Source organism: Spinacia oleracea, chromosome 4 (assembly GCF_020520425.1).
Source record: "Spinacia oleracea cultivar Varoflay chromosome 4, BTI_SOV_V1, whole genome shotgun sequence".
Classification (NCBI taxonomy): Eukaryota; Viridiplantae; Streptophyta; class Magnoliopsida; order Caryophyllales; family Amaranthaceae; genus Spinacia; species Spinacia oleracea.
The window spans coordinates 179051857-179074076 of NC_079490.1; the positions used below are offsets into that span (position 1 = coordinate 179051857).

Here is a 22220-nt window from a genome sequence, read left to right on the forward strand (position 1 = left end):
GTGAGCCTAAAAAATCAAGGGGGGTAGTCAGAAAAATCAAGGGGGCTAGTTAGCCTAAAAAAGCAAGGGGGCTAGTCGGCCTAAAAAAACAAGGGGCTAATCGGCCTAAAAAAGGCAATGGGCCAGTCGACCAGAAAAAGAAATTTTAAATAATGTTTTTTATCTGCATATTTTCGCCTCATAAGCAGGCTACGTCGATTCTGAAGGGGCTAGTCAAATACTAATACAAAATCGAAGCACCCATCTATTATGCGAACCTCAGCAGATAATTAAGGGGATATTTGTACGGGGTGATTCACTTTTTCAGAGCAAACACAACAGTCTAAACGCTTGCAATTGCTCTGTGGAGGCTAGTTGTACGGGATGATTCACTTTCTTAAAGCAAGCACAACAGTCTAGACGGTCGTACTTACTCTGAGGGGGCTAGTTGTACGAGATACTCCCTTGAGTCCAATTAAGGGCCCCAAGGTCTAAAGACCCAAGGTCCAAAATCCAGAAGCCCAATGATGGTCCATGACCTAAATCCTCCAATCTCTATAAATACTCATTATATGGCAAGGTAAGAAGGAGGACTTCTCCACTCTCACACTCTACTCTCTACTTTCTCTTTCTATATTATATACTAGATACTAATGTTGGGCGTTGGGGGCCGGTCACGATCCTGAGAACCTCCCCCGGACTCGGGGTTCACTTTGCTGGAACTCACTCCACACTCAAGATCTTGAAGCCCGACCACACCACCTGGTTCCAATACCGGAACAGAAAGAGAGCAAGTGAGAAAAATTACCATTAAGAACATCCAAAAAATATTATGAACAATATTTTAGTGACGTACGGATGGAGTACAGAGTAAGTATTTTCAATTTATTTCATGTTATCTTCGTACATTTAAAACTCGAGAAACATGATTTGTAATCCGTACAAGACTTGAACACTTGGACCCATAGTATTTGACTTTTAGTACTCAATACTAATTGATATAACTATATGTGGGCGAAAAAATGCTTATATGATGAATATGGGTCTATAAGTTTTAAAATAGATATCAAATTTTAATAAAAACAAAATTAGCTCATACTTTTATATGCTCAAAATGAACCTTTATTAAAAAAATATATCTTTATGCATATTAATTATCTTGTAATTAAGTAAGTACTCCCTCCGTCCCAAATTAGTTACACTTTCCTTTTTCGTCCGTCCCAGATTAGATGTTACACTTCTAAATTAGGAATGACCCCACAATTATTATATTGTCTCTCTCTTCCCACTAAATTCTTTTTTGTCCCCACACCCTCTCTCATTCAATTAAAAAAATACCCCACTAACTCTTATCACATCTACTTTTTCAATAAAATAACAATTGATAACCAAACAACCACTTATCACCTAAAACTTTGTGCAAAGGTAAGTGTAACAACTAATCTGGGACGGTGGAAGTATTTATTTTATTGTAATATTTCAAGAGATCGACTAGAGCAAGATTTTGAAATTATAGGATTCTGCAAAGGATATATAATAATTATTTAATAATTTGAATTCAACAATATATTGGATTTAATAAAAAGATATTATGATATTATTTCAGTTAAAGACGTATCATTTCGGAACCCTGATCCCTGATTTCTCCTAGAGCCCTCAAAATGTCAGGACCGGATCTGAAAAAATGGAATATAATACATGAGAGATTTTTAATTAACGCATTTTTAATTAATATAATACATGAAAAAATGAGAAAATTAGTGATTAAAAATAGCAACATAATGATAATTTTGAGACACCCAAATTAAAAAGCGGGACTATAAATATAACACGGAGAAAGTATATAAAAAGAAAAGAACCAAATAATTCGCATATAAGTAGGTTCATGGTTTCCTTAAAATAAAAAATAGAAGTTTCATGGGAGGGAGAGACCGGAGAGATAGCCAATTATACCACTAATAGTCCGAAACGTGGAAGTCTTTACCATGTGAAAAGCGTACTTTCATTCATTAATTAAATCCCCTGGATTTAAAATACAACCATCTTCATCCAATAGATTTTCGAAACGTGGCAGTCAATCTTCATGTTCAACTTCATATTCATACTGCCCGACAAAAGTTAGATTTTGGAGTCCTAGGTCACATATTCCCCATTACAAAGCCCTAATTTGGAGTGATTTGTTCTAATTGGATCTTCCTTTTTTTACCATATTTATTGGCTTTACACTTTCGATTTATAATTGGACTTACTAATTACATCAACAGCCACTTATTAGAGTACTCGATAATTTTACGGTATAATACGAAGTAATAAAAAAAAGTGATCATATATGCCCATAATAAAATATCTAAATTGGAATTGATTTGGACATAACGAATAAATCACGCTTTGATATATTTGATTTAATACGAGTGATAAAAAGTGATCATACACACCCATATAATAAAATACCTAAATTGGAATTGAGTTAGAAATAATGATTAAATCACGCATTGATATGTTTGATTTAATATACGAAGTAATAAAAAAAAGTGATCATATATGCCCATATAATAAATTACCTAAATTGGAATTAATTTAGAAATAATGATTAAATCACGTATTGATATGTTTGATTTAATCTAATATTTTCATATTTAGCTCCTTATATGTAACCCTTGGAAGTTGGGACTGCATATATCATGTTTCAATTAAAAAAGCACATGCTATCAAAGATACGTTCTCTGGAGTACCACACATGCACCGGATGCTTCTCATTAGCACACAAAAAACACAAATTCTTATTTAAGGTTGGTATACGATAAAATTTGTAAGGTCGATGTAAAGTAAACTCAATATGCTTAAAATTTACCTCGCTATAAATATTATGTGTCGGTTAAATTGTTGCGAGCAATCTTAGCTTGGAGTAGTTATCTCTATTATATAAGAGAACGTCTAAAGTGTGATAAATAGTGATTGTCTATTTTATCCTTTAATAAGATTAGAAAAATAAACAAATTAAACAAAATAACATTATCGCTTGTTTAGATATAGATATTTCATTTCAAATGATGGAATTGCGTCAAACTCAGTGTTTGGGATGCAAAGCATTTGGAATTGAATTTAGCCCAATTTTACACACTTGTTAAAAACAAACTAAAATGAGAATTTCAAATTCTTTTAAAAAATAGTGAATTCATAAGTGAAAGTAGGGCATTTTGGGTCTAATTACATACTCCCTCCGTCCCAAAATTATCTTCCTGCTTTCCTAAACGAGCGTCCCAAAATTATCTTCCTGTTTCTAATTTTGGCTAATAAGGAGTATTAATTAAAATTGAATTGAAAACCCCACCCATGTACTATATTTCACTTTTTCATGTACTATATTCTCTTTCACATGTACTTTATTCCCCTTTTCCATACAACTCAATCATCATTTGTACTTTTTTCCACTTTTTTATGTACTATATTCCACTTTTCTTAAAATCCGTGTTTTTTGTCAAACAGGAAGATAATTATGGGACGGAGGGAGTATTAGTTAGCATTTAGCGAATTGCATATTTGCATACCCGTACACAATCTCGTATTCGTTGGCCATGTCATTTAAATACCAACCATTATTGTCTTTCTTGCTTCCTCTGCCCAAGACCCCTAAGTCCGATACCTGCCATCTTCAGCTCCTCTTTGGCTCTCGATCAACCGTATCTTCGATGTCTACTCGGCCATTTGATTTAGTACAATGCTTGACGACACAACTTTTAAAAACTCTGTAGGCTCTTCTATTTTATTCAGGTGTTCTTCCATTGCAGATCTTATTTCCACATTTTTCTCTTTCTTTAAAAATTAAAAGGATAATGAAAATTGCAGATGGGATGGTGGAAGATTGAAGTAGAAGAAGGGCTGAAGGGGATTAGTACGTGATACCTTAATATTTTTAGGTGCGAAATAATCATTTAATTGTGAAATAAAATATTTAATTTCTTTTTTTTTTTGACATAGAAAATATTTAATTTCTTGCTGGTCAAAAAGAATTTGAAATGATGGATTTGAGTTTTTGTTTTACCCAAACAAGTGATTTGAAATTGAATGTCAAGATTTGAAATGAAATCCCTATATTCAAATATTTTGTATATTTAATGACAACTCAATAACGACGGGTCAAAAATCCCGTCGTAAAAGACTTTTGCGACGGGGCTAACAACCAAACAAAGATGGGAACAACCGTCGCAAATGTCCTTTACGGCGGTTTAGCGACAGGATTTGCCATTAATGACGGTCCCATTTTATGACGGGTTCACGAAAGAAAATTCCGCCATTAATCAACGATTATTGGTCTTTAACGACGGAATTTCCCATTTATGACGGCCGCCTTTTATGACGGGTTCGCGACAGAAAATCCCGCCGTTAATCAACGATTATTGACTTTTAGCGACGGAATTTCCCGTGGTTAATGGTACAATTTCTTGTAGTGCTACAAGTCTACAAAAGATATTTACTAAAATTAACAAATATTAAAACTGAAAAATATATGAATAAAAAGAGCAAAAATAATTAACTACATATTGTGTGTGCGTTTTTAAATTAAGAGCACGCATCGCATGTATAAAAAAACTAGTATAAATAAGGAAAATTGTTACTCCCTCCGTATTTATTTAAAAGATACACTTGGCCGGACACGAGTATTAAGAAAAAGAATTGAATGAAATAAAGTAATAAAACAAGTGAGGTTGAGTAGATATTTTAATAAGAAAAACAAGTGTGGACCATGTCATTTTAGGGGGTAGGGGGTGGGAGTGGGGTGTAGATAGATTATTTAATTAGACGGTGGGGTTGATAAGTTACTAAAAATGGCAAGTGTATCTCTTAAATAAATACTGCCGAAAAAAGCAAGTGTATCCCTTAAATAAATACAGAGGGAATAATAGACTTTCCAAATGAAGAAGAGCAGTATATATATATGCGCAGAAATAGAACAGAGCCAGGCCAGGTCCTAGTGTATACATAAACAAAGTTAAAAATAAATAAATAAATAAAGCTGTCTGTCCCGCCTCATTGATCTCGCAATCTTCTTGATCAAATCATCAACCTAAGTAAGTTTTCGTACCTTTATCTTATCGATCAAGTTAAATTCGATCTGAATTTGTTCTGATAGATTCTCTATTTTCTTTCTTTCAGCTGAAAAAATGGGGAGAGGAAAGATGGTAATCCAAAGGATTGATAACACAACAAACAGGCAAGTAACGTTCTCCAAAAGGAGGAGTGGATTACTCAAGAAAGCTCGGGAGCTTTCTATCCTTTGTGACGCCCAACTCGGACTGATTATCTTTTCAACCACTGGAAAGCTCTATGAATTTGCTACCACCAAGTACGTAACTATAATTTATACTCTGTCCGTCTCTAAATGTTGTGTCTGATTGACTTTTTTTTCTTCTTTTTTTTCTCCTTTTTAGAAACGGAGGGAGTAATTATATTTTTGTTGAGATATTTTATGTATATATTTCCTCTATATTTATTTATTTAAGGGATATTTTGCCTTTTCCAACCGTATTTATTTAAGAGCACAAACTTTTCAAAAAGGCCGATCTACGATAATATATTGTGTGGCGGCCTAAAAGAGAAAGGTTATCCGCACATGTTTTGTTCTTTTAGTTACCCTTATTGATGTTATAAGTTTTCTTTATTGTAGTTATAAGTTACCTTATTTTCAAGACTATTAGCTCAAAGGGTAGAGCAATGTACAATATTGTACATGGTGTGCGGTCAAGCTCCACATAGCCTACTACCTATATTACATTTGTGTATTGATATAAATTTTCATTTGTGGTGTTGTATTGGTCATAGTTATAACTTGTAACAAGCATATCACTTTTGATTAGGGTCACTTCATTGTTTATTGTTAGAGTTGCATTTTTCAATCGTTAGGGTCACATTTATCCTAGAGTAAGGTAACTTTAGTCTTCGAATAAGGTCACTTAATATCTTTGGTCTGATTTACTTTTATATTTGGATGTACAGTAAAATACCGTAGATCGGGGGCACAAAAAAGTTTTTGATTTAAGATATACACTTGCCATTTTTAGTAACTTATCAACTCCACCATCTAATTAAATAATTTATCTACATCCCACCCCCACCCCATCCCCTAAAATGGCATGGTCCTCACTTGTTTACTTATTAAAATATCTATCCAACCCCACTTGCTTTATTACTTTATTTCATTCAATTCTTCTCCTTAATACCCGTGCTCGGCCAAGTATATCCCTTAAATAAATACGGATGGAGTATTCTTTAGGTTTTTATTAATGTTTTTCTTAGTTTATTTCTAGGGTAAAAGTTAGGGCTTGCTTTAAATTACCTCAATTCCCCTTTTCAATTTCTGTTCTCTGGATTGCAGCTCAAATTTCCCATTTTTTTCCACTAGTCAAAACCCTAATTAATTCTCCCGATCTCTTCGCTTCATATGTTCCCCAAAGTTGTTTTGGGTATGTATGAGCCATAACGGCCCTATAAATTAAAAATTGGGGAGTGGAGGTTCTACTCTCGTGTAGATAATCTTAAGGGCACGCTTGGATTGGGTGTAATGAATTATGGGGGTAATAAAAGTCAAACCACCATAATAAAAGGACAATGAAGGTGAATTGAGGTGGTTATAAGGAGCTGAGGGTGATGTGGTGGTATTGTGATGAGAAGTTGTGGTAGTGGTGGTGTTGTGAGGAGAAGGGATGAAGGGGGGAAGTAATTACTCCCAAAATGAGGGTAATAATCACCCTAGTGGGATGGTGGGTAACTATTCCCCCCATGATGAGGGTATTTGTTCCCCATTCCTTTTTATTTTCTTCTTGCCAACACTAGCTTGTTCCCTTTGCCACCACTTCATCCCCTCATCATCACCTTCAATTATCTTAGTTTGACTTTTATTACCCCTTTAATACATTACCCTCAATCCAATCATGCCCTAAATAATGAATATGAATGCCGACTAATTTAGTTGATAAAGTCGTATATATAGGTAGTACCGGAAGATCTAGACAGCACTCACAGCAGCAAATGATTTTAATTGATTGTATCACATGTACAGTTTTAATTGTGTACTTGAGCATTATATGAAGTAAGGAGCTAGTATTATTTATTCAATTGAAGATAACAATTTGTTTATATGTTTTTAATTCCAGCATGGAATCAGTTATAGAGAGATATCATCATAATACAAGTGACAATAATCAACCACCACCTCCAGCTGAGGATCTTAAGGTACACTTCTTAGTTCATACTTGTAATTTAGAGCAACAATAGTGGGGACTCTTAAGTGAAAATTGGAAAGAGAGAAAAATTAAGAACTAAGGTAATAAGAGTTATAGAGTAAGTAGTGTTAATTAAAAGTTAGTGCGTTTTCACAATTTTTGGAAGAGACTCTTATTTAAAGTTGGAGCTTATATAGCATGAAAGAGATATTACTCCGTAAGATTTAAGAGTCCTAAATGTATAAGAGTATTCCCCTCATTGTTACTTAATCTATTTGCTTGTTTCGTAAAACTGATTCGATCATGCGGCTAGATATAATATTTATATGTATTGCATAGATCGACTGTCCATATTCCTTTGACAAAGCGCGTTACGTTGTAACGTGTGAAACCTGCACAATAAGAAAAGGTACACAATATATAATACGGAGTATACGAAGTACTTGGTATAAAAATAATATATACGGAGTATATGTATTAGACGTGTCCCGTTCTCGCTTTGGAATAAGACCTACTTAAGTCATTTTATAGATGCTGGTAGTAGTATACTCCTTCCGTCCCTTAATACTCGTATCGGTTTGATCGGTGTGGAGTTTAAGACATATGAATTGACTTATTAATTTAATGGGTGTTTGTTGATAGTGGGGTATTTTTTTAATATAGTTAGTGGGAAATGTGTAAAGGGTGGGGAGTGGTGAGTGAGGGATGTGGATTTTTAAATGATTTTTTGCTGCTAGGGAGTAGGGGTGTAGGTGGGGTAGTAGGTAAGTGAGAGAAATAATATAATATTGGTAAAGATTTTCATTTATAGAAACGGTGCAAGTATTAAGGGACGACCCGAAAAGGAAAGCGGTGCGAGTATTAAGGGACGGAGAGAGTATATGACAATATGAGTGTTGTAGGTATTGATCACGATGTAATTAATGATGTATAGTATGACATCTATACGACTTTACTTAGTATTTAAAAACTCAAACCATAATGATATGTGTGACATGTGTCCACTTCCTCATCATCTCCATCTTTTTCTCATTATTTATCTTTTTTTAATTGACTCATTATAATGTTAATATTCAATATTAGTACTTGTATTAAAATTGTGGCAACTCAAAAGACAACTTTGAATATAAAAATAATAAACAACTCAAAAGTCACCCATAATAAAAACATAGAAATAAATAACCACAAATCAATAACATTAGTACCTATAACTTAATACTCCATAATCTTTTTAAATTCTTAACTTCGAAAAATAATAAGAGTCGCATAAATCTCTCATCTCCTATGCCCCCTATAAATAAATTTGACTACCAAACATTTTTTTTTTTTTGAGGGAACCCTTTAAAGGGACTACCAAACATTTTTGGTTATATTTCGCACATTCAATTGATCAACATACATTTTCAGAGGTAATATGCCTTTATCTCATATATTTTCTACCTTTTCGATGACTATTTTTTTGTAGTACCTTTTTCAATGACTATGTCTTAATTTTTTCCTTAATTTTTATTATTTTAATTAATGACCATCTTTCTTTGCCATGTTAGAAGAAATTATATTGTATATCACGATATCACAGCAGTTGATATTTTGTTTAGGCTGCCTTTATAATAACATTAAAGTAGAAAAAGTGTAATAAACATAAAGTGTTTATCATTATTTATATGTTACACTAACCAAATATTTGTGAATTTACCATAAAAAAGTTAGATTTTATGACACCTAAAAATTGTATGTTGAGGGATAAAAGTTTTCACACTTTATATATATAATGCTCCCTTGCATTGCACGGGTGAAAATGCTAGTTCAATTCTAAAAAGTTGTTAGATTCTACCTTTATTTCGATGAATTGTAAGCCCTATCAAAGGCCTTAGATATATTTATTATACATATAGATTGGATTCATTTTTGTTTACTTGGTCTCCAGTTTTGGCAAAGGGAGGCAACAAAACTTAGGCAGCAACTAGAGGTTTTAGAAGAGAGGCACAGGTTACAAATTATCATTCTTTTAAGTTTTAAGCCCTTAATTTGTCTGTTTTGCAAGCTAAGAAAGATGATTATAAAAGGCTAGCTAAGATTGGCGCTTTGATTACAGAAAAGTCATGGGTGAAGAGCTGACAGATTTGAGCATAAGAGACCTACAGAGTTTAGAAAACCAGTTGGAAGCAAGTTTAAAGGGTGTTCGAATGCACAAGGTGATCGATCGAGTAACTTCAATTCTTAATTTGTCCTTGGGAATAATATTATTAATTAATAATGAATTCATGACTTAATTACTGACAAGCTAAGTTGGTACTGTTAATTGGCAGGATCTTGTTCTGGGTGATGAGATAAAAAATCTGAAACGAAAGGTGAGTCATCTGATATAAATCCTACCTGTTATAGATCGATATCGTTGTATTCTGAGCTACCTATAAGTCTCCTAATTAATTATATTGTTGTTTGCAGGGAAGCCTCATTCGTCAACAAAATCTCGATTCACATCACAAGCTCGACCTTGTAAAACAAGAAAATTCAGATCTTATATTCAAGGTAACCTAACTACTCCCTCCGTCCCATAATTATAGTCCCGTTCAATAAAAAACACGGATTTTAAGAAAAAATGGAATATAGTACATGAAAAAGTGGAATAAAGTACAAATGATGATTGGATTGTTTGAAAAAGTGGAATAAAGTACATGTGAAAGACAATATAGTACATAGGAAAGTGGAATATAGTACATGGGTGAGGTTTTCAATACATTTTTAATTAATATAGTACATGAGAAAGTGAGGACCTTAGTAGTCAAAATTAGAAATATGACTACTCCCTCCGTCCCGGAATACTCGACCCGGTTTGACCGGCACAGAGTTTAAGGGACTTGAATTGACTTATTTAATTTAATAGGTAGTAGTTGATAGTGGGGTATTATTTTAATGTAGTTAGTGGGAAATTTGTAAAGGGTGGGGTTGGGGGAGAGTAGGGGTTGAATTTTTAATTATTTTTTGTATGGAGTAGGGGTAGGTGGGTTAATAGGGGTGGAGTGAGAATTTTTAATTATTTTTTGTATGGAGTAGGGGGTAGGTGGGTTAATAGGGGTGGAGTGAGAAATAATATAATATTGTTAGAATATTTCCATTTTTAGAAACAGGTCAAATATTAAGGAACGACCCGATAAGGAAAATAAGTCAAGTATTCCGGGACGGAGGGAGTATAATTTTGAGACGCCCGATTTAAAAAACAGGAGTATAATTTTGGGACGGAGGAAGTACCTTTTTATTACTCCACGTACCCTCAGTCATCTCATTTATATACGAAGTATATATATTGAAGGTAAATTGATTTTTTTATTATTGTCTCATGCAGTTGAAAGGCGGTTACAAGGTGCATCAAGTATATCAGCAACCACAAACATCAATCAGGGTCCAAAGCGAGCATTATATAACACCGATTCATCTTCAGTTAAGCCAAACACAACCACAACCACTCAACATTGATGCATCACCAACAACTACAACTATGAATCTAGGGTAATTTTTCGACTGCATGTAATCCTAGCTAGCGCGTTTTCAATGTTCCAAGACATCATCATTTTTACTATTGTTAATTTCATCAATATATGATCTATCTGCAGGTTAATACTGCATTAGCAAATTAAAAGAGATTAACCATCCATCAATTCTATACTCGAGATCGCTCGTTAGTCGTTACCATTAAGGTATTGACCTAGTGGCTAAAACCGAGGGTCGGTTTTGTGTACATTCGCCGTTCGGTTGTAGATACAAATCTCCCCTCCCAAGTTAGTAATTTTGTGGGTAATTCGCATCCAAAAAATTATGTGTGCTGGTTTGTATTAATTCCATTTAGCAGGAAGGCCAGTACGAAGCCACCAATTAAGCTAATCCCTTTCAGAAAGACATTGTTTTTTTTGGTGTTAGTACCCGATTCATTCTTAGGGTTAATTCGGATTCGGAGCGAGTTTTGGGTGGATACGTTTCAGTCCCCTCACAGTTATTGTTACGGGGGATCGAACACGGATTCTCCCTACCAAGTTCAGCCCCAATCACCACTAAAGCAACAGACAATTAGTTGCAAAAGGCATTGTGTGGTAGCATATCAATGTACTCCCTCCGTAACCAATTGGTTGTTGGTTCAGTGGTGATTGAGGCTGAACTAGGTAGGGAGAACTCGTGTTCGATCCACCGCAACAACAATTAGGAGGGGACTGAAACCTATCCACCCAGAACTCGCCCTGAATCCAGATTAGCCCTAAGGGTGAACCGAGTGCTAACACTAAAAAAAAAATGTACTCCCTCCGTATTTATTTAAGGGATACACTTGTCTTTTCCGGCTGTATTTATTTGAAAGATACACTTGCCATTTTTAGTAACTTACCAACCATATCATCTAATTAAATAATATTCAATCCGTCTCACATTAGTTGTTACACTTTCATTTTTCGTCCGTCTCAGATTAGTTGTTACACTTTTAAATTAGGAATGACCCCACAATTATTATATTGTCTCTCTCTTCCCACTAATTTTTTTTTGTCCCAACACCCTCCGTCATTCAATTAAAAAATACTATACTAACTCCTATCACATTACTTTTTGGGACGGAGGGAGTACATCTAATTTATTCTATGATCCACCATCCTAATAAACAAATAATTTCATAAACCCACTCCACCTTCCACCCCCAAAATAATATGGACCCCACTTGTTTACTTATTAAAATATTTATCCAACCCCACTTACTTTATTATTTTATTTCATTCAATTCTTTTTCTTAACACACGTGTCCGACCAAGTGTATCGTAACCTATTTTGTAAGTCTGTCAGTTTATCAATTGTGGATGTTAGAGATATAGGAGTATCAATTTATAATTAACGAACTGCCTAAAATTCTTTTCAAGCATTACATTATCCAGAGATTTATGAATTTTTAGTTCCTTCAATGGCACATGCTTATGAATTTTAAGATCCTTCCATTGTACAAACTTAAATTCCATAAGCCAATAACATGTTCGAAGCTAAAAACTCATAAGTCTGTACCATGGTACAAGCTTAAAATTCATAAGCATGTACCATGGTACAAGCTAAAAATGCATAAGTTTCTAAAAAAAAATTCGGACAAAAAAAAAAGAACTCCTTTGAAGACTCGGCCATTTTGTCGCCGACGACGTGATGGTGGTGGCCAGAGGTGGTGGGAGAGAATTGGAAAGTAAGATTAAGTAAGGGTACTAATGGAAAACAGGGAAAATAGTGGGACGGTTTTGAGTAATATAGGGCGGCTTTTAGCTCTACTTTCATCTTATTTTAATAAATTCAACACACTCTCTTAAAACTATGTGCCAGTCAAATGTATACTCCCTCTGTATTTATTTAAGGGATACACTTGCTTTTTCCGGCAGTATTTATTTAAGAGATACACTTGCCATTTTTAGTAACTTATCAATCCCACCATCTAATTAAATAATCTATCTACACCCCACTCCCACCCCCTACCCCCTAAAATGACATGGTCTCCACTTGTTTTACTTATTAAAATATCTATTCAACTCCACTTGTTTTATTTCTTTATTTCATTCAATTCTTTTTCTTAATACCCGTGTCCGACCAAGTGTATCTCTTAAATAAAGAGGGAGTATCTTTTTAAAATGTGGGAGGAGTATATTTATTCTCATTTTAACATTTATTACTGGGTACCAAATGGCCCAAGTGTAGGAGTTTTATAGCAAGTACATAGTACGTGTTACTGTTTCTTTTGCTGCAATTGAGAGTTTAAGACCGGAAAAAACAACTAAACAAAATTAACGAGTAACAAAACGTTCATAAGAGCAGTTTTTTTTTACATACGGCATAAAGCTAAGTCCTTATAAACATCGAAAATGATAAAGGTCGCAACATGCGGCTTTTAAGTCGTGTCACAATGATTACATGCCAGACTTATGTGTCATGATTAAAATTGGAATCTAAAATATTTAACTTATATATATCCTATTATACATGTTTAAAATAATGGTGGGAAAATCTTAATATTCTAGCTAATTTGTTTCTTTCTTTATATCGATTACCTTATTTACATATTTTCATTGTAAAATTGTTGCATTGATAGTAAAAATATTATGATGACTAATATCCTACGTGGCGCCTATATATACCAATTAAACTCCGACACGTAATATTACGACAACTAAATGTTGTCACAACTTGCGACTTTTATCATCACCCTATAATTGACAAGGAAAGATGTTTAAATGGGATAACGTACGTACAAATTAACAAATTCACATGAATCTTCATATGAATATACTGTATAGGCTAAGGGACCTTGCGTGTATAAAACGAATTAAAAATACGAGCACTTTAGTTATAAAACAGGAAACCACAAACCCAGGCCTTGTCCGGCACTACTTTTAATTTTGAGTTTTAGGTTTTAAAAAAACTGAAAACTGGTTTTAGGTTTGATTTTCTTTATTTTCAAAACCAAAATTAAACACACCTTATTCCTTTCCCCTTTTTTCAATTTAGTTTATGTTCTCCAGTCAAATACTCAAGTTCTCTGTAACTCCATCTCCATGACCCACTGTAGCCCCAAAATTATATTTTTTTATGATTGATGATTTTTTCCTCGCCATTAAAACTATAGGTAATACAGCTAATATACCCAGCTATTTTGGTGTTGGTAATCATTTTAGCAGTTGTATTTATTCAATTCCTCTTCTTCCCAAATAAATACCGTAAATCAATTGATGGGGTCAACAAAGAGTCGAAGGAACCAAGTCGATGAAGTTCCTCGTAGATACCATGCGACAGAGGAGATTCCAAATTCTTGAGTTTTGGAGGAGTGACAAAGTGAGAAGCAAAATATGAATTGAGGAGGAGAGATAAAGTGAGGCGGGAAGGAAGGGAGAGCAAGTGAGTTATGAAGTATAGAGAAAGTGAGACAGTCAGGCAGAGGGTTGAGGAGGAGAGAGAAAGTGAGCTATGGCCTATGGAGGAAAGAGAAAGGAAGAGTAAAACCTGAAAACCGCAGAAAAGCAAAGAAGGATTGAGGAGAGAGAAAACCTGAGTGACAGGAAACAAAACTCATCTTCCGAAACGACTAAAAGTAGTTTGGTGTTTATCGTTTTTGTTTTGTTAAAAAATCCCAGAATTGGTTTTAATAATTGATTTTACCGAACAAGTTTGTTTTGTTTTTTTTTTCAAAAAAACGGAAACGGAGGAAACTGAAATAGTACCGAACAACCCCTCAAATAGCCAAATGATTCCTCTCGGAGTATTTCTCTCTAAATAGTCAAAATCCGTCTCAAAATGATGCTTAGAGACGGATTTGAGATAGAAATAGGGCTTCTCTATAGAAGGCGTGTCAAAAAATTTGAGACATACACAATTCCGTCTCAAATTGGATTTAGAGACGGAATTTTAGTAATCCATCTCAAGTTTCAGATGTTTATTGTATCCGTCTCAAAATCCATCTCTGATTCATGCATAAATTTATAGTGTATGTTGGTGTTTTAGGTAGTGTCTGACTGTCTGGTTTGATGTAAAATTTATTTTTGGAAAACAATTTTTTCTCTTTATAATTATTTTCCATTGTTTGTTTCGGTAAGCGGCTAAAATTAATTTTCAATAAGTCTTTTAATTGCGGAAAATATTTACCATTTGAAAGAAAGTGTTTGGGAATACAAACGGCTCACGACACGTCGACACACGGGCCATACGCAATAGGCCTTGACGAACATTAACATGGGTAAAATACAAATATTAGGGATGACCCACGGGAGACGGCCCACAAGGGCTGGCCGGCCTGTAGTTATTAAGATCGTCCAAGTATACTCGCCGAATGGATGTGCTCCCAAACCTAACAGAAGTCGACTAGGCAAAGAGTTCGTCTTGACCAAGGAACCAGATTAGGGTTTCTATCCTATATTCCTATATATACGGCCCGGATGCACATCAGAAGGCACGCAATCAACAAACCTTAAACCTAATTCTGGAACTTGAGCCAAGAACCTCCGTCTAACTCCAGTCAGGAAGAAGACTTTTGAAGACCTCTCGTCGTGTTTACCGTACGACTCCTTAACTAAGGATCCCCTTTATTTTTACCGAAATAATTTGGCGCCGTCTGTGGGGATTCAAACAAAAAGCTAGCAAGAAACCATGTCTAATGGAGATTACGATGGACGAGTCCGTACCAACTCACGGGATCTGGAGAGAACGACTGCCACCAGGACCAACCCATGGCTGACGCGGAACTCATAGGTCTCAATATGACCAACCGGGTATCCGACGATCGACCTAGGGTGGAAACCCCTGTTGTGGCCAGATTGATTGCCGAAAACCTTCCAGGATCCTCGAACGCTGCACCAATCACGCCGGAACAAGTGGCCGGCTACATGAACTTGATGAAAAACCTGCTCGAGGCCTTCTCTCAGGCCGCGACGCCTAGGGTGGAACCTGTCCGCCAGGAGAATAGGGCAGAGCCCTCCAGGGAAACCCTAAGAAGGCACAAGACCGGTGAGACAAGATCTCACCGCAAAAGTAACGTCTGGAGAAGAGAGGACGCCCCGAGCCAAATGAGGAGACGTTCTCCCCCTAGAGGATCTGTCCGGACCCCCAGAAGTTGGGAACGTCTGAGAACAGATTGGGAAGAAGAAGAAGAATGGAATAGCAAGAACGCCCAAGAAAGACACCCCTCGTGGTTCGTGGCCGAGCAGGAAGAGTCATCTGGGTCCTCTCGTTCTGAGTACGCTCCGAGACCACCTAAGATGATTGAGAATGAGCAACCTCGCCTACGATCTGAGGTGGTGCTCCCACCACCAAGGTCCTTCGAAGGACGATCCCCCACCAGGGCTCAATCACGGAGGTCGTCACCACACAACGGGAGAGGTCCCCATCCCACTCGACCATCGACCGGTCGATCACCTCCAAGGAAGGAAAGGTCTAGGCACGACGCCGGGGGGCACACCGGTCAACACCCCAGCGATATCATGATCCCGGAAGGTTCCCCTTTCACTCCTGGGATCCTTGAGGAACCTCTCTGACAGGATAAATCGCACTCCTATCAAAGATAAACCTAACGTTCACCAACTAAAAATATAGTAAGGGAAGCAGGGATCCTATCCACAGGGAAACAGTGTTCTTTCTACTATTAATTAACTAATCTAGACTACTGGTAACAAGGAGTTGGATTTCTTTGTATATTAAACTAAGGCAAATAATCAAATTGGAATATAACAATATTAAGGGAATCTAGGGCAGCGATTCACCATAAATGCAGACCGGGATTGGACAACGGACAACAACAATCAATTAACAATCATAACTAGGAAAACATGCATCTCTCGAATCTTATGAATTCCCTAGGCAATTATAACTAGCAGGCTCTCGCTATATACTAATTACAATCCCTATCTAATAGCCACAGATCAAAAACATCAGATTTATACCTCTCGGAGCATAATCTAAGGCTAATCAAACTGTAATCCCCCGTAAATTTATAAATTTTATTAATATATATTAACGTACATTATTTATATTTAAATAGAATTTATGAATTTTAAGTAATAAATATATAATTAACGTATATTTATTTTATTTAATTACGTTCTAAATATTTAACGATTTGAGAACTTTATTATATATTTAATGTATATTTAATTTTATTTAAATATATCCTAAATATTTTAACGGTTTGCGCAATCAAGAATAATTTTAGAATTTTATGTTGAAAAGAATTTGAATTACGAAATACATTGGAATTTGGAAAATAATCATAACCGGTTTTGGAAGTTTAAATGCAAACTTAAATCTAATCCTAGCCCAAATTGGCAAAGCCCAATACAATGAACCCATAACCTTCCTATACTCCTATTCCACGTGAAAACAAAAGAAAAACAAACCCTTCCCTCTCAACCACCATTCACGTAAATTGCAAACCCTCCTCCTTTCTCACATTGCTTCCCCTTACTGCTACAACTCACGCCGCCAGCTGCCGGCCACCTACAACCGCCGGACCACCGCCAGCTTCCTCTTCCGTTCGGTAATTTCGTCTTCCTCCCTCTCCCTCTTCTTCTTGCTTCTCCTTCGTTCTTACTCTTCCCCTCTTTCTCACTTGCTGCTCTGTGTTCGAACCAGCAACCACCAGCCCAGCACCACCGCAGTCACCGTCGGCTCGTCGCTAACCTCTTTCCGCCACCCCTGCTCGCCGCCGCGCAACCCTATCGCCGACCAGCACGTTCTCTCTCCACTCTGTTTCGTCACTACTCCACGCGGGCCATCACCACCTTCGGCAACCAGCCCAACCGCAACCTCCACCGCGCCCAGCCGCGTCTCCTAGCTCGCCACCACTGCCGTGCCTGCACCACCGCCGGCCAGCACTCTCCTTCCTCTCCTTTTGGTTATTTCTTAAACCCTAAGTTATTTAAATATTTTAATTAAGTTTATTAATTTGAATTTATGTTCTTGAATTTAAATTATGTTCTTGAATCTAAATTATATGTTTTTATGATTTAACTAGAATTTTCAGATTTACATATTATGTTTAAATAATGAATTTAATAACGTTTTAATAATTTAAATTGCGTTTCTTGAATTTAAATTATAGGCTTTATGATTTAATTGTGGATTTCAGAATTTTAGGTTTGCATAATTAAATTATTAATTTTCAGATTAGGTAATTGAAATGAAATAATGATTTTAATTATTAAAGTGTGAATTTTTAAGGTTTTTAATGATTTAAATCATAATAGAATGGTTATATATTATTAAAGCTATTATTTTTATGATTTTAAGAACATTGATTATGCTTTAGAGTAGTTTGGAATTAGTTTATATTGCCGGAAATTAAAGTATGATGTTTGTAAAGAGTTTTCAACGAATTTCAATCACTAATTCAATAATTATGATGCTAGGAAATCAGATGTTCAAGTTTAACGTTAGGGAAGGTTCTGAATATGTTTAGGATGTATTTAGAATGCTTTATTATGGTTGCGAAAATTGATTGGGAATATGTGTTGGTTGTGTTAGGCGAAGAATTCTCTTTAGGCGACTTTTGAAAGTGTTAAAGTGGTCTATCAGTTTGTTTACACAAGGTACGTACATACCTGCGTGCTTGGAATGTGTGCTAATTGTTGAAATCATGTTGATATTATTGTTGAACTTGGTGATGTTGATATTATAGACAAACTTGGTTATATGGAATGTGCATGTTTAATACTGTTGGACAAACTTATTGAACTTATTTTGCACTATAAGAACTGTAACATGTTAGTATGGATGTTTGATACAAACATGTTGGTTGGGAACACTAGATTATTCTATATGATTGGGTTGGATCAATTGGTTGTTGTTCCCTTTCTATCTTTTCACTACTTTATAAGGGCGGAGGACCTTGTTTAGTAAGTTGAAACTTTATGCCCATATACAGGGTCGCTCATGGTTAAAGGAAAGGTTGGTTAAGTTGGAATGAGTCTTGATTGATGCTTTTATGATCACTTACTTAATTCCAAGATAAAAACAGTTGTGAACAAATGTGAATTGTCTGTCTTATGTAATGGTTGAGTCATAACGAAATCTCAATTTGTAAATCATGTAAAGTGAAACTGAATAGCAATAGCTTTAGACTGTGCACGTCTGAAGTGACGGACAAACAGGAGTTGGGGTTCATGGTGGTAGCCCATGGCCTTTTCTGGGACCGGATTGATCACCGTGTCCTATTTTTATTTAAACGTTCCTCGATATCGCAGGTCACTGAGGTTACGGAGTCGCGCCCGTACCTCGTCTTCCTTAGTGAAGACTTCTGGATGGTCAACTCGGTCCATTGTCTATTTCAACTAAAATAATATTATTGCTAAAAGTCTAGCCTAGTCTAGTCTGGTCAAGTATGGTCGTCAAACTATCATGTTTTGTCTGCCCTTGTTTGTGTTCATTAGTATCATGTTAGGGTTGTTCGTTTAATAGAATCATGTTAGGATTATTATTGATTCAGTATGTAGTACTCAGCTTTGCTGATTACGTGCTTTTGCTTGTGCATGTTGATCATGGCTATGCCTTATTGATCCTGTGATGACCCAACTTTGGTGAGCAGTCTCTAAGGATCAATAAGCGTTGCCCATCTACAGGTTTGAAGATGATGCATCATTGGGATCGGGATTAGAGAGCTCGTAGTTATATTTGTTTTATTAAGTGATTTGGGTTGTTAACTTATATTTGGAAGTTGTCGTACTATTCGTATTTCCTTATTTCCGTTAATTGGTTTTGGACTTAGTATGTAATCGATTATTTATGAACCTAAAAGTTAGTTTTATGTTTTCCGCTGCAAAATTCTGAATAAGCCGTACGTTTTCACACGGGCGATAATGCCTTGATAATTCTCTATAGTTATATTTATAAAAGGGTTGTTTTAGAAAAAGGGAATTGTCGGGGTGTTACAAAGTGGTATCTAGAAGCTAAGGTTTTACTTTAATAAATTTTTAGGCGCCTAACTATCTAGTTATTTAAAATAAATTTCTTAAAAATCGAGATTCTACGTATTATAGTGTTCAAAAATTGGTACTTTTTTTTGGGGGGGAAGATCTCCTTTTATCTTGTTTGAAAGTATATAATATTTCTTATTTAAGTTCGAAATCAAATTATTTATTCGAATTAAATTGACTTTCGAAATTTTTATTCTTTTTCTTATTAATTATTATTCAAAAAAAAGGAGTACAATTTTTTTTTAGAAGTTCAATTTTTTTTTAAAATTGTTTCAAGAGTTAGAATTCGTTATTTAAAAAAAAAAAAAAAAAAAAAAAAAATATATATATATATAAATCTTCTTCGAATTAATAACTTTATTTTCGAATTTATTCGCTACGCATTTCCTTAATTTATTTTACTTTATTTATTTTATATTTTTATTCTATGTTATAATTTAATTATATTATCGTCCTTTTAATTTGTTATTTAAACTATTTCAATGCTTTAGTTTATGAGAGATGGGTAGTATAAGAAAGGCATATAAGATAGAATTATATGTGCATTAGCAGCTAGTCAATGCTAGCATAAGAAATTGATTGTTATGTACGTGCGTATGCTAATTGTTTAATGTTACATTTAAATGTGCATAAAGAATTGTTTGCTTCCACCAAACTTATTGCATTATTGAACTTTGTTTATGATTTGGCTGGAAAATCGTTAGTGAGACTTTGAATTGTTTATTCCAGGAATAAAATGTTTCTTTCCAAGTATACTAACATAGGATCCTTCGAGAAACTTGATATAGAAACCCCTGATATTTACGTGAAGAAAATTGTGTTTGGATGTGAATATTATGCTAAAGTTCAAGGGCAACCTATCTTAATGAGAAAGGATATCATAGCAGCCACAATCATTAATTGCTTACCTAACAAATTTCCATACCTAGAACTCAAGGAAAAGTTTAAAGACATGCATTCTGATAATGGGACTCCAAACTTGACTAAGTATGGAACTTGGGATGGTAGATGGAAATATGATTCAGAAATTCTGACCACCATTATTGAAGCGGCAGAAAGTGGGTTTAGAGACGGTAAAATCGTAGGGAGTCATGTTGGGGATTCAGTTACAGAAGAACCTATGGGAATTAGTGTAAATAATGACCTAGAGGAAAATGATGTAGCTGTGGAGAATGAGAATGTAGGTGTTGAGGCAGAGTATCCTAACCCAGCGGCTCATGAGCCAACCATTGAGATCTCTAGTGATTTGGATGCAGAGCTCGAAAGTGAACAGGAGATGGCAAGTGAGCCTAATCAAGATGAAGACATGGGTGAAGATGCAAACCCTGAGGAAGACCCCGATGAAGACCCTGAAGAAGAGTTCGATAATCTTGAGATCTAAATTTCACTTCGCAAGTTTCAGGAGCAATGGATAGGCAAGAGGCCACAAATATTTTGAAGTCATAAATAGTTAATTTAACTCTTTTATGTTTTAGAGAATAAGTAGCGAAGCTACAATAGTTTAAAGTTAAAGTTTATTGAAGTTTGAAATGTTCTTTATTATTTTGAAGGATGTAATAAATATTTATGGAGTTAGCAATAAAAGTTAAAGTTTTCAAGGAATTGTTCTTTATTCTATTTTGAGGATTCCATAATACCCCAACCTTTAGGTAACACGTCATGGATTAATTTTCCATTGGTTGCATACTCAGTGTGAATTGTGGATCAATTTAATTGCCACAATAATATTAAATGATTTGAGTACATAAAGAAAGTGAGGGCCAATCTAGACCCTCATGACCAATATGATTCAAAAGGTTATGCCATATGTGCAGTGTGTGAATGTCTTTCGTGAATTATCGAGGATGATTATTTTTCAATGATTATTGCATCTTGTAGACGATCGTTGCACCTTCATAAACGATTGTCGTGCCTTCATAAATGATGTGTATTAATGTGAACATTGTTGGTTGAGGCGAACTTTATGGTCAATTCAAGTATTAAATTGTATGGGATAACGTATAGGTGATGTTTCAAACCTAAAGTAGAGTATACTAATTGCAGGCCGCGTTCTAGAATGGCCAACAATAATGACTTAGTTGTTGCTATTCGCCTCTTGGCGGAAAAGATGACCCCACCTTTTTAGAAAACCAGATTGGAGAGTTTGAGAAATTGTTTGGGGATTTGAATTGTCTTGAGAATATGAGAGTGGGTCAAGTTGTCATGTATTTGAAAGATGAAGCCGATTTACAGTGGAGAGAAAATGGGGTTAGACTTAGCGTTGTTGAGAGATTCAATTGGGATTCATTTGTTACCGTCTTAAGGAAAAAGTTTTATCCTCTTTTTATGAGAAAACAAAAGGCACAAGAATTCATAAACCTTAGGATGGGATTGGCTAAGTTTGTACAACGCTAAGATAGACGTACTGTGAAATTCAGAAAGTAAAATTAAGGAACCATATTGGAAGATTGACCTCATATAGATGTTTTGAGAAGACCAAGAACCTTTAGTTATTTCGGAAATGCAAGTGAGAAAATTGATGAATAGGGAGTGTGAACTATTTTTCCGTAGTGTGTTAGAG

The 22220-nt window shown here is 35.2% G+C and overlaps 3 protein-coding genes across 4 annotated transcripts; all 3 read left to right on the forward strand.

Annotated features, from left to right (window-relative positions):
- The first annotated feature begins 4891 nt into the window (after positions 1 to 4891).
- LOC110801434 (MADS-box transcription factor 23-like) lies at positions 4892 to 11629 on the forward strand. The gene is made up of 9 exons (XM_056843092.1): positions 4892 to 5048; positions 5134 to 5323; positions 7131 to 7209; positions 9127 to 9188; positions 9295 to 9394; positions 9509 to 9550; positions 9648 to 9731; positions 10546 to 10709; positions 10814 to 11629. The coding sequence occupies exons 2-9, from the start codon at positions 5142 to 5144 to the stop codon at positions 10827 to 10829; spliced, it is 729 nt and encodes a 242-aa protein (XP_056699070.1). The 5' UTR covers positions 4892 to 5048; positions 5134 to 5141; the 3' UTR covers positions 10830 to 11629.
- Positions 11630 to 15424: 3795 nt separating this feature from the next.
- On the forward strand, positions 15425 to 16228 carry LOC130472223 (uncharacterized). Its single transcript, XM_056842727.1, has one exon. The coding sequence runs from the start codon at positions 15425 to 15427 to the stop codon at positions 16226 to 16228; it is 804 nt and encodes a 267-aa protein (XP_056698705.1).
- A 481-nt stretch (positions 16229 to 16709) lies between these two features.
- Positions 16710 to 21891, forward strand: LOC130472373 (uncharacterized). Of its 2 annotated transcripts, none has more exons than XM_056843093.1 (4): positions 16710 to 17226; positions 17322 to 17583; positions 18213 to 18277; positions 20390 to 21891. In XM_056843093.1, exon 4 carries the CDS (start codon positions 20397 to 20399, stop codon positions 21039 to 21041), a length of 645 nt encoding a protein of 214 aa, XP_056699071.1. In that variant the 5' UTR covers positions 16710 to 17226; positions 17322 to 17583; positions 18213 to 18277; positions 20390 to 20396; the 3' UTR covers positions 21042 to 21891. The 2 variants fall into 2 exon arrangements, 1 of the variants encoding a protein (XP_056699071.1); XR_008932494.1 differs by lacking the exon at positions 20390 to 21891 and adding an exon at positions 19273 to 19508 and having other exon boundaries at positions 16769 to 17226.
- Positions 21892 to 22220: the final 329 nt, after the last annotated feature.